Below are 18,498 nucleotides of genomic sequence, written 5' to 3' on the forward strand. Positions count from 1 at the left end.
GACTAATTTTTGCAAAATAATGATAGCTGTTCCTTCAGAGAAAACGTGTGTGATCTTGTCTATCAAATTTTTATTTTTTATTTTTTATTTTGATGCAAGCTTTATTTTCTCCAGGTCCTCTTAATACTGACCAATACTCATTATTCATAGAGGACAGGTAGGCACTAATTAAGGTAACCAATGAAATATGGAGAACAGAAATAGTACTTTTCCTCATTTTTTGTTTACTTGCTATGCTTTCTTGATTTAAAGGGTCCTCAGGTGATAGCTGTCCATTTTTTAAGAGCTTTATCTGTATGTCATTGGTACTAAATGAAAATTATGCCAGTGATATCTTCCAAAATGGAAAAATCTATGTCAATATTGATATGTTTTTTTTAATTTTTTTTTTTTTAGCAAATTGCAGAATCTAGTTGCTCCTATATTAAAATAATGTCAATCCAATTTCTAGAATGGTTGCCTTGACAGCCATCCTTAACATTTTTACATGGTTACTTTTAAACAGATGGTGATATTGAAATGGTGTACAGCATCCTGTAACTGATTCTGAATGCACATCCAATCTCCAACATGGTATCTTAGCATCCATCTTGAAATTTTAATCACTTTTCTTCATGCATTAATTGTGTCATTGACAGTGGGGTTTTGCTAAAACACTTCTTGCAACATGTAATTGGTGGCAGTTCTGACCTCCAGAATATCTGCATCATTGTGAAGGAATTTGAAAACCAGACCTAATTAAACTTTGGGACAAGTCAGTGGTCATTCCAGCATACAGTTTATAAATACAGTGACTTATACATATAAAAACTCTGTATTTAGTTGCATTTCATTAAACAAGTTGATAGTCAGCATATTAAGATTGATTTTAAGGTCAAAGGTCATGGCCCATGTTTTTAGCTGTGAGTATGATAACACAAACAAGTACAAATGGATTTTCATCTTGATATGTCTGAAGAATACCTTTAATGGTTACTGTTTAGTAACTTCATTTTTTCTGCCAAGAGAAAATAATGATTATAGATTTAAGCAAACTTAGTATGTGAGAATATATATAGATATTGCTCAAGACAGTTAAGTTCAATGAGCTTCCATTAATAATATCAGACTTTCTCAAATTCAAAGACTATGACAGTGAATTTTTTGCAGCAATTATAGGGATCTCATGAACATGTCAATTTGAAAATGTAAGAAAATTTTATGTTACTAACTTTGTTATGTTAGAGTTTCTCAAGAATGTCAAAAATGGTTTCAGTACTCAGCAGTTGCATAGAATAAAAGGGCCTTAGAAACGTAAATTCTTTTGTCCCATAAAGCTAAAGTCCCTTCTTGAAGCTCTCCTTGCAGGAAACTCAGAGACATGCTTAAACTTTTTTTTGCCAATCATTTGTGTTGGTATGTTTTCAGTTTGTCATGGTAATTTTTTCTTTGCATTTACCCCAAAATTGCTTCTCCAGCCACTCAGGCTCAGCAATAGTTTGTTCTTATCTCACACTAGCATAGCAATCTTCCTGAGCTATGCCTTTTTTGACTCTAAAAATAAATGGTTTGACATTGGTTGGTTTGATAATTATATTAAATAATATTGGTACAAAACACTGTTACAAGTTTGTTTGAGAACTTTATACCATTTGTGTTGTGGTTTTGAATTATTTGAAAATTGCATGTTGAAAGCTCTATTTTTTCTCTGTCTCTCAGTCAGTATTGTGTATGATATCTATAGTGGTAAAAATAATTACAAAAATTCTTTATAAGCCCTGAATGTGGATAAATTTCATTTGTTCAGTTAATGTGGTACCTGAAATTATTTTTAGAATAGTTATGTATCTCAGTCTCAGAACTAATCTTCTCAGTTAAACATTACTTTGTGTTTCAGATCTGATGAGATTAAAGAGGATGCCAACTCGGATGGGAGGAAAGAAGGAGAAGAAAGGGGAGGCATTCATTTCTAGATTTGCTGGGGGAACCTGCTTTGATTTCCACACTCGGGACTCAAACTTGTAAATATCTTAATCTAAAGTTAATTCAATTCTCACAATTGAAAAAATGGAGTTTTATATATCATATATACCTGCTTATAAGTTGGATCCAGTTGTTAATTGTATAGACCCAGATCTGCTATCACATAATGCACCAACTGATCTAGGTCTATGCACTTTATTATGAGAAATAAATAAAGAAGCATCTTAGAACTTGATCTGTTGGTGCTTTATGCAGCAGCAGATCAAGGTCTAAGCAGTTCACAGTTGGACCTGACTTATGAGAGAGTAAAGGTAGTATTTCCATATTGACGGAATCATTGTTAGATTCTGTTCTTCACAAAGATTTTGATTGCTAGAATATATTCCTGATTCTTGGGTTTGGTGGAATTAGTTATTGCAGTTTATGCTACTGAATATTAGAATAAAACATCATTCAGTGGAAGCTTGAAATTTATTTTTTATCAGCTAGGTAAGTTCCTCATATGTAAGGGGTAAATTCAGTTTTTCTATCAAAAGTCTGCATATTCTTCATGAACAGTCAGTGTTAAAAGAATCAAGATTCTCCTCCCACCCACCCCCAATTGATGCCCTGGCAGATACATGTGTCCATGGATAGAACCATCTATACTTAAGTTTTCACTGAGAAGAATGGGAAAAAAGTAAACTTTACATTTATTGCAGATATCTGGCTGGGACAGAAGAAGGGCATATCCATAAGTGTTCTTGTTCATACAACGAGCAGTATCTGGAGAGTTATCTTGGACACACAGTAAGTAGGATGATATTACAATAACACACAGTGAGTAGGATGACATTACAATAAAACAGTAAGTAGGATGATATTACAATGGACACACAGAAAGTAGGATGATATTACAATGGACACACAGTAAATAGGATGATATTACAATAACACACAGTAAGTAGGATGATATTACAATAACACAGTAAGTAGGATGATATTACAATAACACACAGTGAGTAGGATGATATTACAATAAAACAGTAAGTAGGATGATATTACAATGGACACACAGAAAGTAGGATGATATTACAATGGACACACAGTAAGTAGGATGATATTACAATAACACACAGTAAGTAGGATGATATTACAATAACACAGTAAGTAGGATGATATTACAATAACACACAGTAAGTAGGATGATATTACAACAACACACAGTGAGTAGGATGATATTACAATAACACAGTAAGTAGGATGATATTACAATAACACACAGTAAGTAGGATGATATTACAATAACACACAGTAAGTAGGATGATATTACAATAACACACAGTAAGTAGGATGATATTACAATGGACACAGTAAGTAGGATGATATTACAATAACACACAGTAAATATGATGATATTACTATAACACACAGTAAGTAGGATGATATTATAATGGACACACAGTAAGTAGGATGATATTACAATGGACACACAGTAAGTAGGATGATATTAGAATGGACACAGTAAGTAGGATGATATTACAATAACACAGTAAGTAGGATGATATTACAATAACACAGTAAGTAGGATGATATTACAATAACACACAGTAAGTAGGATGATATTACAATAACACACAGTGAGTAGGATGATATTACAGTAATACATTAAGTAGGATGATATTACAACAACACACAGTAAGTAGGATGATATTACAATAGCACACAGTAAGTAGGATGATATTAGAATGGACACACAGTAAGTAGGATGATATTACAATGGACACACAGTAAGTAGGATGATATTAGAATGGACACAGTAAGTAGGATGATATTACAATGGAATCACAGTATAAAGTAGGATGATATTACAATAACACAGTAAGTAGGATGATAGTACAATGGACACAGTAAGTAGGATGGTATTACAATGGACACAGTAAGTAGGATGATATTACAATGGAATCACAGTATAAAGTAGGATGATATTACAATAACACAGTAAGTAGGATGATAGTACTATGGACACAGTAAGTAGGATGATATTACAATGGACACAGTAAGTAGGATGATATTACAATGGACACAGTAAGTAGGGTGATATTACAATGGAATCACAGTATATAAAGTAGGATGATATTACAATAGCACAGTAAGTAGGATGATATTACAATGGACACAGTAAGTAGGATGATATTACAATGGACACAGTAAGTAGGGTGATATTACAATGGAATCACAGTATATAAAGTAGGATGATATTACAATAGCACAGTAAGTAGGATGATATTACAATGGACACAGTAAGTAGGATGATATTACAATGGACACAGTAAGTAGGATGATATTACAATGGACACAGTAAGTAGGATGATATTACAATGGACACAGTAAGTAGGGTGATATTACAATGGACACAGTAAGTAGGATGATATAACAATGGAATCACAGTATATAAAGTAGGATGATATTACAATAGCACAGTAAGTAGGATGATATTACAATGGACACAATAAGTAGGATGATATTACAATGGACACAGTAAGTAGGGTGATATTACAATGGAATCACAGTATATAAAGTAGGATGATATTACAATAGCACAGTAAGTAGGATGATATTACAATGGACACAGTAAGTAGGATGATATTACAATGGACACAGTAAGTAGAGTGATATTACAATGGAATCACAGTATATAAAGTAGGATGATATTACAATAGCACAGTAAGTAGGATGATATTACAATGGACACAGTAAGTAGGATGATATAACAATGGAATCACAGTATATAAAGTAGGATGATATTACAATAGCACAGTAAGTAGGATGATATTACAATGGACACAGTAAGTAGGATGATATTACAATGGACACAGTAAGTAGGGTGATATTACAATGGACACAGTAAGTAGGATGATATAACAATGGAATCACAGTATATAAAGTAGGATGATATTACAATAGCACAGTAAGTAGGATGATATTACAATGGACACAGTAAGTAGGATGATATTACAATGGACACAGTAAGTAGGGTGATATTACAATGGAATCACAGTATATAAAGTAGGATGATATTACAATAGCACAGTAAGTAGGATGATATTACAATGGACACAGTAAGTAGGATGATATTACAATGGATACAATAAGTAGGATGATATTACAATGGAATCACAGTATAAAGTTAGGATGATATTACAATGGACACAGTAAGTAGGATGATAGTACTATGGACACAGTAAGTAGGATGATATTACAATGGATAGAATAAGTAGGATGATATTACAATGGAATCACAGTATAAAGTAGGATGATATTACAATGGAATCACAGTATAAAGTAGGATGATATTACAATGGAATCACAGTATAAAGTAGAATGATATTACATTGGACACAATAAGTAGGATGGTATTACAGTGGAGTCACAGTATAAAGTAGGATGATATTACAATGGACACAGTAAGTAGGATGATATTACAAAGGACACAGTAAGTAGGATGATATTACAATGGACACAATAAGTAGGATGATATTACAATGGAGTCACAGTATAAAGTAGGATGATATTAAAATGGACACAGAGTATAAAGTTGGAGGATATTACAATGGAAACACTGTAAGTAGGAGGATATTACAATGGACACACAGTAATTAGGATGATATTACAATGGAAATGCAGTTAGTAGGATGATGTTTCAATGGACACACAGTATAATGTAGGATGATATTACAATGTACACACAGTAAGTAGGGTGATATTGCAATGGACACACATTAAGGAGGATGATATTACAATGTACACACAGTAAGTTGGGTGATATTACAATGGAAACACAATAAGTAGGATGATATTACAATGGACCCACAGTCAGTAGGATGATATTACAATGGAAACACAGTACGTAGGGTGATATTATAATGGACACACAGTCAGTAGGATGATATTACAATGGAAACACAGTAAGTATGAGGATATTACTGAGTGAATTAAAGGGTTCAAGACACAGCTTTATAGTCCTAAGTAAGGATGAGCTTAAACAATCAGGAACCAACATTTGACATAGTCCGTAGTAACAAACTATATGTTAGAGTAGATTCTTGCCCATATCTATGGAGCATTATAACACTAATGTTTTGGTGTGTTCATTGCAGCATTGCTGTTGTCTTTCTTGGGCTTTTTCTAACTTAGCGCTATCTACATTGATGTAATGAAATACTTTAAATTTTAGTGAAGTTCTGTGGGTGAAGGGGGAAATTTCTTGGGTTATTTCTGGAAGATTTCAGTATTGATAAATGCTCATAAATTTCAGGGTCCTGTCTACAAGATTCAGTGGTCTCCGTTTGTTAATGATATTTTCCTTAGTGGCAGTGCAGACTGGAGTATACGACTCTGGCATCAAGATCACTCCAGGCCAGTTCTCAATTTCTTTTCATCTACGGTAAGTAAATATATACCTTCCTCCCTGCATTTCTGTTAACACTGTAATGATATATTGTTCAGTTTAAAGTACACAGAGTGTGTGTGTGTGTGATTGGTTTTTGTAACATAGCCTTAACAATTTTTCAGTCATATCACTATGATGTCTGCAGTGTGACAGTTTATAGTGGTGTCTAGCACTGGGGCATCATGCCACAGACATGTAGCATGATGTCCCACCCAGTCACATTATCCTGACACTAGGTCGTCCAGTCCTAACACTTACCTCTTAATGCTGAGCGCAAAGCGAGGCAGCTGTTAGTACCATTTTTTTAAGTCTTTGGTATGACTCGGCCAGGGATTGAACCCACGTCCTCCCGGATCCGAGACGGACGCTCTACCACTAGGCCACCAGAGCGGTCAAAGTACACAGAGGATATTGTGCTTAAAATGCAAGGTCATAAATAAAATGAAATTTTTTTTCTTCAAAATTTAGAGGTAAAATGTTTTGTCATTGCATATAATTTACACTCAAAATTTGAACTCCTAAGCTAATTCCAGAAATAGCTTAAAATGAACAGAAGCTTTCCTACCACCCCCAGCAGTTCTTACTCAAAAGAGTACATTTTTTCTTGTTGTCATTTCTCTAGAAAGCTGTATATGATGTGACATGGTCTCCAAGATCTTCAACCGTGTTTGCTTGTGTCAATGAAGGTGGTGTTGAGGTCTGGGACCTGTCATGGAGCACGTAAGTACATTTATCAGTTACTGTATCAACTTATTTAGAAATTGAACGATTTTTTGGGTTAAATTCATGTCATATGGACCTACTTAAAAGACCTCTTTCAAGATGAGTGACTAAAAAGTGATAAAATACTTTCCAGCTGAATGTATACAAATTTTGATTTTCTAAACTTGTAGCCAAGTTGTTGTAAATGTTTAGTTTAATTTAACCTTTTAAAAAGAAGAGACAGTTTCCTGAGTCCCTACTTCCCAAAATGTTACTCAAAACAGTGACTGGTGTCCTAATATTTCACAAGCTATAACCTGGCATGTTTACATATGCTACTCAAGAAACCAGTCACTATAAAACAAAAGGGTCATAATACAGTGCATCCAGAATGTGGATGGTTCAGTGAGCAATAAAATTCAACATTTTGGGTACATAGAAACACTAATATAAGTTTCCTCAGCAGAATAATGCATTAACAATGAAAGCATGTGTAAGTTTACAAAGATACCATATACATTGCTATGATAACTTCATGATTATCACTTTCAGGGTTTGGGGCATCGGGTGACCGAGTGGTCTGAAGTTCTTACCTTTACTGATCATTGCCATCTCACCTGTCTGCTTGGGTTTGAGTCTCCTACTTGGTCAGTGTAGGTGTGTGTGTGTGGGTATGTGTGTGTCCATGTACATGCATGTATGTAAATGAGTATACACGTGTGTATGTGATGGAATGGGGGACCATCTTTTCAAGCACTGTTACACTATTGTCCCTTAAAGGAATAACCTGATTTTGAAATTTTTTCAACTTATTCATTCCTGCAGCAAGATTTGAACACACAATTACCAGATCTTACTGCCAGGAGAATGTACTATAGCAGCCGTTGAGTCACATTACCCCTACTGAGGAAATCTCCAGGATATTAACTATTTGACACAAATAAAATGAATTAAAATAAAACAGAAAATAGAAGGGCACAGTGGCATCGATAAGTATCTAGTAGTTTCTAGGGACAAAAATGCATGCATACAGGTCATTTGGTGTGACATCTTTTCATTAAATGAAGGCCAGAACAGTTTTATATATTTATTTGTATTAATCAGTGGGTAATATTTGTCATTATATTTCCTTTAAAATACATGCAAAATAAAGACTATTAACATCAACTTGACTACGTTAACTAGGCAAATTTTTATTCCTTACAAAATACTATATATTTAAGCCACAAACAAGGTAAACACCAACCTTTTACAACCCAAGATATCCCAGCCTATCCCCAAATACCAGTATCTTGAAAGTTGGCAGGTATGTAGAAAATAGAATATAAAAGGATACTTAGAAACTGACATATTTAAACACACATGGTGTAATTATCATAGAAGAGGTTGCACCTAGATTCTGAATTAATAAATGGTGTGCCATTTGAACCTTCATTTTGTAGTAGTTAATCAACATGCTCGATGATTGTAACTCCACCCACCCCTACGTCTTTTCACAACAAGATGGGTATATGGTATCCATTCATCCGTCACACGTCAGTTCATGCTCAGTAACTCAGCCAGTTGAGATTAAGAGATGGTCTTATTTATACATCATCAGTAAAAGGTCTACTTATGCATCATCAGTGTTGCATACCAAATTGGGGCTTTTATCTCTTCAAGGTCTAATTCACTTGTAAAGATTTAAAGTTTTCCATCACATTTTCCTTACTGCTCCCTAACATTCAAGCCATTAAGATAAAATTATGAAACTTTGTCTATTTATACATCTTTACTAGAAAAATATGTTGTGGGATCCAATTTTTCAAGGTCAAATTTTCATAGCTTTTTTTATTCCATCACACTACCCTCTGCTCTTCAACTTCAGAATCATTTGAGATTAAGAGATGAAACTTGGTATATTGCTAGCAGGCAAGTCACATATGTTTGTATTGGGGGAGTGTCCTTTTTTCATGGTTAGGATCAAGGTAAATATTTTAAGTTTTCTATCACATTTTCCTTGCTAAGGATTAAAAATGGTCTACTTAACACATTATCTCTAGAAGTTGTGATGCATGCCACATTTGGATCCAGTCTTCAAGGTCCAATTTTTGTTTTGGGTTTGAATCATATTCTCCTTAAGCCAGTTATAATTTAAGAAATGGTTGAAGGTAAACGATTGAAACTTGCTGTACTTATGCATCGTATCTAGGAGTGTTGCATCCAAGAAGAATATGAGAATAATGTAATACAGTACTCAGAGTAGATGCTCATTGCAAAATTCAAGTTCGCAATCATTCAGCAAAAGTTTCATATGCAGACTAGTTAAAGTGAGTGCTGAATTTAAATAATTTTTCAGTATTTTTTATGTTTGTATTATGGCATGAATGTAATTGACATTTGGGTCAAATTAAAGGTCATTACTTGCATCTGTACACCATTAAGCTTAATACAGTGACTTTGTACATATACAAATGAATTTTGACCAGACTTTGTATTTAATTGCATTTGAATGAATGATGACACTCTGGCCTTGAGTTTAAGGTCTGCTTTACCCAGTATATTGTGAACAAGTTGATTTGGAAGGAAAATCTTTCTTTTACCAGGTTTGATATGTTGTAGTTTCAAGAATATCAAATATTATTTCATTGCTCAACAGTTAGAAAGAATGAAGAAATATGGTCTTATCTTGGATTCCTGGAAGCAAATTTGGCATCAGTCCTATCATGAGACTCGTGTCCCTTTCAAATCTGGTATACTATTGCTGTATAAAGATGTATCTCTAAATTTGTATCCCAGTACTTTTCATTCTTGCTTCATCGCCAAGGCACTTTCAAAATTGAAAAAGATCTATAAAACCTTTGTTTTGTGTCAGCATGTCACAGTGTTTTAGCTTACTTTCTGCATATTTTTGTTTAATTTTTCAATTCAGGTCTTATCATTGATATGGATTTTATTTTCAGCCTTGATCCTAGAATTGTCCACACATTACCTTCATCACATGCAAAAATGACCAGTGTAGCATTTGCCAAGAATTCAGAGGTGAAACTCTCTCTCTTTCTCTCTCTCTCTCTTTCTCTCTCTCTCTCTCTCTCTCTCTCTCTCTCTCTCTCTCTCTCTCATATTAAAGTAATACATAATACTGATACCTTTTCACAATCCAGATGTTCTTTTTCACAGGCTTTAGATATTTTGTCTTAGAGCCTCATGTGTTATGAACCCTGAAATGGGTAACATTACCAAAACTGTTTTGTTGCTTTTTATATGCACTTCCTTTACATTGGAAATGCATTTGGAATTCAATGTATGTTCCATTTGTATTTTAGCTATTGTCTTGTCTTTTTGTACACTCTTCATAAGACATATTATGATTTGATACTGTCCATCAGTCTTTCTATCTGTTACCAAGTTTGTTTCCACACAATAACCAGTTGTCCAACTGTTTACCAAGCTTAGTCAATTGCATGCACTTGGGGTAGGAACCCTTTGATTTCCTACTCGAAAGCTCAAAAGTTAAAGTCACTGAGTGAAAGGGAAAAAAAATGGTTTCTGCACAATAACAGAGTTCTCCACCATCTACACTTGCTATACTTTGTGGACAACTTGCATTTGGGGTAAGAAATTACTCTACTGATTTGTGAGTCACAAGGTCAGAAGTTAAGTATTGTGACTTAATGAAGAAAAACAGTTTCCACTCAATAGCTTGAGTTCTCTACCAAATGCTGTAGATAGCTTTTACTTGGGTAAAGAAGAACCCTATTTGGATGTCATATGGTCCAAATCACAGTGACTGAAAGAAGAAAAATGGTTTCTGCTCAATAATGAGTTCTCCATTGTCTGCATGTGCCAGACTTTGTCAATGGGTTGCACTTGGGATAATGAGAATTCTGTCAAGTTTGGCCTAAAAGGTCAAAGGTTAAGGTCACTGACTGGATAAACAAAATTGTTTCTGTTCAATAACTTGAATTACCATCTGTGGTTACCAAACTTTGTGGATAACTTCATATTTGGGTGAGGATGAAACTTTCTCATTTTGGAATCAATATGTCAAAGGTCAAGGTCACTCTGAAAGAATAAAAATGGTTTCCATACATTTCAGCTTTGTGGATGGCTTGTGCTTTGGCTATGGAATAAGCCTATAGATTGGGTGGTCAAAAGGTCAAAGGTCACAAAAGAAAGAAGTAAAGGGGTTTCTGCACAATAACATCAGTTCTACATAACAGACCTAGACCAAATTGTGTGCATGACTTGTACTTAGGGTAAGGGTGAAGCTTGGGGGTACAGACATTAAGGATCAAGTAACTGATTGAAGAAGAAAATTATTTGTGCACAAAAAGTTTGGTTATATAGAGCACTATTAATCATGCGGCAAGAGTAGAATGTGACATTCACAATAATCATGTTGATTTATGGTCTCAGAAAGGCATTCTGATTTTGCATTTATCATTTCTATTTATCATTTCACTTTGCTTTTGTTTATAACAAAATGGCAATATAACTTAAGAAGTATTCTCTTTGGTTTAGCATTAGGAGCATTAATAAAAGAGAAAGCCATAAGGATGAGAGGCTATGGCTTTAATCCGGTCTTAATATTCATTAGTAGATGTATGAAACCACTAAGAAGAATGTCACAAACATAGTTAATGCAGCAGAAGCAATCTACTTAAATACTAAGATCACTGAAAGTTCCAGCTGCAAAGACCTTTTTGATATTACTAAGAAGCTAATGTCAAGGAACAGATGTACACCACTTCCAGTGACTTTCCCTACAGTCAGCCTTCAGACCTGTTTGCAGATTTCTCGCATGAAAAAGTGCAAACCATCAGAGATCAGCTTGAGAATGCAATTTCAATTGACCAATTATCACCATACAGTTGTGGTACAGAATTTCAAAGGCATCTTTTAACAGCATTTGACACTGTCTCCATGGATTTCTTCTATACAATGCAAATGAAGAGTTCCCCAAAGTCATATGAACTTGATTCAAATCTGACATCAGTGCTTGCTTGAATGCTTAGATTCAATATTGCCTTCAATAACCAATGTTATTAATAGTTCTCTCTCATTGATTGAATCCCTGTCATTTTTCAAAATTACCATTTTAAAGCTTCTGATAAAGAAATTGATACTTGACCATAACAATTTGAAAAATACCAATGCCTTATTTCTAACCTCCCATTCATGCCAAAAATCTTAGAAAAATTGTTCTGTCCCAGCTTGTATTTCATCTGAATTTAAATGACCCTTTTAGGAATTTACAATCTGCATATCATCCTTACCAAAAATGCCCTTAATGACCTATCTACTTTGGATAGAGGAAAAGTTACCGTTGTCACCCTTCTTGACTTGTCTATAGCATTTGACACAACAGATCATAATATATTACCTCTGTTTGTGATGTCACAAGAATTTTCCCCCAATTTGAAGCTTCCACTCATTTATTCTGTTCTGCTGAAATGTAATTTTTCCATTCCTGAAAATATGGCCAATATGTTGTTCTGTCTTGCAAGTCAGTTATTTTATCCAGGTAGAGTTCAGTATCATGATCCTTTACCTGTTTCACATGCCTGCTTCATATTGCAGTGTTTGCTGGTAGGGGATAGCGAGGGACAAGTGACAGTGCTCCAGCTACTGTCCATGCCTAAACCACCAGATCCAGATAAACAGGTATATGACATTTCTTTCAGTGTTTTTTGTCTTCGAGAAAACATGTAGACTTAACAGTCCTGCTATCCCTGCATGCAGGCAAGCAGTAGTGTATGCATGTGTGAGCAAAGAATGCACAGACTAACCTGTGTTATGCAATCACCTCAAAGAAATTAAAGAAGTGCACATGAAATTCAGGCTAATGATTTTTGGAGGTGGATGGGGAAGGGACAGCACTTTTAATACATTACTTGCTATATCATGCCAAAGAAAGGAGAGCTAAGTATCTTTCCCAAGGACAAACCTCCTGGCAACTATCCTATTCTGACCTGTGCAGGCCAGGTAACAAACCCATGATGCTTAGATTACGAGTCTGGTACCTTCAGGTTTACAATTTTGTTTTGTTACAACAATTTGTCAGTTTACAAATTGAATCAAATTTTAAAAATGTATACTAAACTGATTCCTTATTAAAATAAAATTACTCATCAGGTTATGTGTAATTGGAAAAATGAGGAAAATCATATTTACATCTGGACATCTTCATTATTTTCCATGCCCTTTCCTTTCATTCTGCATTAAAAACTTGTAGTTTTATTTCAGGCACATCTACCTATGAATTTTCTCTTATTTTGAACAGCTGATAACATTAAAAATATCTCTGCAAAGTATTTTAAAATTCAGGATGTGAGAGAAAGGTAAAATATTGTAAATATATGTAATCCAAGACAAAACCTTACTGAACAAAGTGCAGAGTCCAGTTGAGAGCTGCAGATCCCATCAAGAGGGTTTTATTACAATGATACAAAACATAATAGTACAGCAACCCCTCTTTTTACATTCATGCACATATTAAGGTTTAGTGTTGAATTTATTATAATATGAAGGATTTTGGAGGTAGCTATTTTGAATATTCATATATAATACAAGTCATAACAGTCACGTAGGCATTCAGTACCAACTGTTTCAATAATGAGCATATTGTTTTAGAATTTGATTGCACATAGCATTTATTGTGATTATTCATTATTTGGATTGCCATGCATACATACTTTTTGGAAGGTCATTGTATAAATGTGCTGAGAAATACATACAGCAAAATCAGTGTTACAGTATGTCACAGTGAAAGCTGCATGTGTTGAAAAATAAATCATATTACACTGTTATTTGTTATGATTTGATCTGACTTTCTTTTCATTGACTCTTGACCTGGCCACCATTGTTAATGTCCATACCAATCAGTAATTTTCTTCTGGAAGTTTTTTATGACATTTAAGGTGCAGAGTATTCATCAGTCAGGATTGAATAGACTTTGGTTAAACCAAAATTGGAATTAAAACAACGATTAATATTAAATTTAAGATGAATAAATGCACCTACATGACCTACACTTTATCTTAGAATAGCACAAGGAGTTATTTAGTGGATGATCACAATTTAAGTTATCCAACAACCATGCAACATTTTCATTGGGTACAGTTGGAGTTAAAATTGTAAAAATTACACTGTAATTGTAAGACACATTATATGAAAGATCCTTTATGTTTTAAGCATTTCTTGAGAAACTTATATCACTAATGAGCATTTATTTTCCAGGCTTCAGCTCTGACTAATGTGATAAAATCCTGTCTTGCAAGCCAGCTTCCACATAAGACAACAGACACCATAGTAAAGGAAGATGAAGGCCTAGAGGATGACCTGCTTGAGGTCTAAATGCATGAGCCTGAATTATTCTATAATTTTTATCATAAATAAATGAGCAACTCACTCCTCTTTCACAGAAACCTACTACAATGTACTGTGATGTTCTAGAACTAAATGTTGATATTCTAGCATTATTAAATTTGTTACAAAGTAAACTCATAATTTTTATGAGGTAAACATTTTCATGGATTACCAATATTTTCTTAAAATCTTGACAGTGATATACTAGACAAGTTGACATTTATGCATGAATTTTGTGATAATGATAGGAATAACACTCCCCCCCCCACTAGGGGCCCCGAGTGGCCGCGTGGTCTAAAGCGCTCTCCGTTACGGATCACTGCCATCTCACCTCTGTCTGCGTAGGTTCGAGTCTCGGATTCGGCCAATGTGGGTATGTGAGAAAGCTTGCCAGTAGCTTCTCGAGGGTCGGTGGTTCTTTCCGGGGATTTCCTGGGTTCTTCCTCCACCATTAATACTGGCCGCCATGTATAGCCTATCTTGTGCTGAAAAATGGCGTTAAAACATACAACAACAACCTCCCCCCCCCCTTGCCAAATGACCAGTTTATACAGTAATGTCTTATTTCCTGCACAGAAGTGAGGTAAATACTAGGATGTCTCCAGAGCCAGTATATGATGTGTCATGCTACATACAAATTGTTCATCTGTCACTTTCAAAGGCCATAAATCAGTTTTTTTCTTCAAAGTTCTCTAAAATCTGGGTAATAACTTTGTAAGTTTATTTTGTTTTAATTAGTAAATGTTGTTTGTGATAAATTATTTAATGCTGTTAAATGCATCCCAATTCATTGCACTGTGTTGTTTAAAACTTTTTCTTACCAACAAGTGTAAGTTCATAAAAATGTTTGCTTGAAGTAATTACAATATTAGCAAGAAGACTAGAAATATGTTCATGGAACATGGATAACTGACCACAGTATCTGAAAACTGATATTAGTAAAAACCTCACAATGGAGTATTGGACAGATATATGGAACCTAATCAAGGAATGATGGACACATGTACAGAACCTAACCAAGTAATAGTGGACAGATGTATGGAGCCAAACCAAGGAGTGGTGGACAGATGGCATACAGACATTCAAGGATGACACTGTCCCATTCAGTGTCACGGCAGGGCATAAAGAAGTTAGAATCAGAACAAAGGCAAAAAATTATTATCTTGCTAATAATTATGTTTGCACTAGAACATTCATCAGATGAGCAAATTTAATGCTGTAGACATTATTTTGGACACAAATACACATATTATTGCTACAAAAATAATTGCTGGGATGTATGCATACTTACTACTGCTACAAAAATAATTGATGGGATGTATGCATGCTTATTATTGCTACAAAAGTAATTGATAGGATGTATGCATACTTATTATTGCTACAAAAGTAATTGATGGGATGTATGCATACATATTATTGCCACAAAAGTAATTGATGGGATGTATCATACTTATTATTGCTACAGAAGTAATTGATGGGATGTATGCATACTTATTATTGCTACAAAAGTAATTGATGGGATGTATGCATACTTATTATTGCTACAAAAGGTAAAAGACTGAATGAATAAATTCATTGCATACAGTTACTTTAATGTATTATCCAGATTTTACAGTGATTCAGAGTTTAGCCTGTAATTATATGCATACTTATTATTGCTACAAAAGGTAAAAGACTGAATGAATAAATTCATTGCATACAGTTACTTTAATGTATTATCCAGATTTTACAGTGATTCAGAGTTTAGCCTGTAATTGTATGCATACTTTTTATTGCTGGAGAAGTTGTAAATCTAATGTATGCATGTTTATTATTGCTACAAGATAGATGGAATGTATGCATACTTACTATTGCTACAGAAATAATAAACAAAATGTATGAATACATTTTCTGCATAGTTATTTTCATCTGTTGTTCAGTATTTACAGTAATTCAGAGTTTAACCTGTTTATACAACGGTCATATTTATATTCAGTTTTTGTCAGATTTACTTTTGCCTCAAGTTAATGAGACAAGACTGCATTTTACTATGATTAAAATTTTACAGATCTAGTAAATACAAATCTAGGTCTATAAATACATTTTTTGTACTTGCATAACTCACCAGCAGTTCCAGGACTGTGCTGTTCAGCTAGTCACCAATTCAATGAATCGTGTGTACAGTGTAAATTCTGATCTGCTGATACATGTCATGGCCATTGGGTTCATGTGGTACATGGATGAATATAGCTATTATTGGCAGTCTGTGATTTTGTGTTTAGTAATCTATATTACACCATTATATTGCCATAATTGATATTTTTGACAATTTAGTTCCTTGCTAAAGTCATCCAAATTCTAATACTTGTTCATAGTTGAGTGTTTTCAGTCTTGCTTAGAGACACTATGTGTTTTGTTGTTTTTTTTCAAAGAAAAACTTTCATTTTAAAATGTAATCTTTACAGTATTCATCCATTAGTATGAAAATTGGAATTTTTAAATATTTCTTAGATCAGTTTATTGTCAAACTGTTTTGTTGAAGAAATAAATTTGTTTGGATTTTTTTAAGGAAATCCCTGTTAGATGATCCCCAAGAAACTAAGCTCAGTGTAAAAGATATCTGTGGTGTATGTCATATTCATGTTTATTCTAATATTATTTTTGTCCATTGTAATTGCAAATGTTGACGAGACTGTGATAAAGCTACTTTGAAAATCAATATCCTTCAGTCCCTCTTTGCTGGAACTAGTATAGTAATATACTTTGGTGTCCACTTGTGCATCTCTCTCTCTCTGCATTCATCCATGATGTATGTTTATCCTCACCCTCGATTATCCTCAATATTAAAATTCTTATGTACGTCTTTTCTGCTTGAAAAAACACAGGCTCAACGAAAAGAGGGTCTTTTATACGATATACCTCTCCCTTGATAACTTACACCCAGAAAACTTGCAAACCTACTTTTTATGTGGGGTCAAGCATGGATACCATTTTATTTTGTTAGAAAATATTGAAGTTGAAGAAAATTGTGATAAAACTAGGAACATGAACTTTTATTTATTGCTTGTTTTATCAATGAAAAGAGTTGTTAATGCCTGGAAATCTGATTCAATATCATGAAATTTGCAACTTCTTATAAGAAGTCATATATTTTGTCAAGTTTTCTATACAAAATAGTTCTCAGTACACTGTAAAAGAAAATATTCAATGATATTTAGATCCATTAAAAAATGTCAGTAATGCCAAAGTTTCACTATTACTTTCAATGAAATTTTGGCATCAATATTTTACTAATAGAACAATAGTTTAAAAAATCAAGTTTCAACATTGATTGTTGTTGTTTGCCAAATGTTCCAAGTTTTTGAAAAAAGGAAATCTGTTTTTGTTTGTGAATCACACAATAACACTCAAATATATCAATATTCACATGCAAAAAGTAGTGACTTCACACAAAATGTTTTTGTTGGTATACATGATTTGTCTTGAGACCTTTTAGAATATTGTTTTTAATGATCTTTTAAAGGTTGTTTATCCTGAAATTTAAGGCATTTTATACAGAAAAGTGAACAACCTCATTAGAAAAGCATTTTATTGACAATTATTCCCAAATTGCGAGCCACCCCATCCCTTGTCTTTATTGTCAGTGTCGAGCTGGGATGGCATCCCTTTCTTAAATTTTCAGAAGTCCCTTGGTAACTCTTGCCATTGCTTAAACTGCAGTCTGTGTTTGGATCCTGTTGTGGACAAGTTATCAAGGGAGAGGTGTTATTGCATTACATATGGGTCTATTTAAAAAGAAAAAAGGTATTTTTCATTCATTTGGGTACATGTAGATAATTTAATGTATCAAAAATGAGGCACTGTTACAATGATTAGTATAGATTTAAATACCAGATCATTGTCTTTCTCATAGTGAGTTTCTGGATTTTAGAAAATACAATAAACGTTTCTTAATGAGAGAAATGAAGGAGACTGATAGGTACTTAAAATGATTATTTTTCTGTTGAAGATCTGCATTTTTATGCTTAAGTTTAAATTGCAATTTTTCAGGAAAATAAAAAGGAAAGTAATAA

At 33.8% G+C, this 18,498-nt stretch overlaps 1 protein-coding gene across 2 annotated transcripts in view; it reads left to right on the plus strand.

Moving 5' to 3' along the window:
- The window catches only part of LOC149807277 (dynein axonemal intermediate chain 4-like), a 68,921-nt gene extending 50,423 nt beyond the window's left edge, over nucleotides 1-18,498 (plus strand). For both annotated transcript variants that reach the window (XM_089964501.1, XM_089964508.1), the window contains 7 exons: nucleotides 1,877-2,000; nucleotides 2,664-2,751; nucleotides 6,260-6,388; nucleotides 7,017-7,114; nucleotides 10,039-10,117; nucleotides 12,659-12,742; nucleotides 14,318-18,498. In XM_089964501.1, the coding sequence (XP_089820627.1) occupies nucleotides 1,877-2,000; nucleotides 2,664-2,751; nucleotides 6,260-6,388; nucleotides 7,017-7,114; nucleotides 10,039-10,117; nucleotides 12,659-12,742; nucleotides 14,318-14,434 (719 nt within the window). In that variant the 3' untranslated portion in view covers nucleotides 14,435-18,498. The remainder of the gene's footprint in view (nucleotides 1-1,876; nucleotides 2,001-2,663; nucleotides 2,752-6,259; nucleotides 6,389-7,016; nucleotides 7,115-10,038; nucleotides 10,118-12,658; nucleotides 12,743-14,317) is intronic.

Source organism: Sinohyriopsis cumingii, chromosome 1 (genome assembly GCF_028554795.1).
Source record: "Sinohyriopsis cumingii isolate HCF-2022 chromosome 1, ASM2855479v2, whole genome shotgun sequence".
Taxonomy (NCBI): Eukaryota; Metazoa; Mollusca; class Bivalvia; order Unionida; family Unionidae; genus Sinohyriopsis; species Sinohyriopsis cumingii.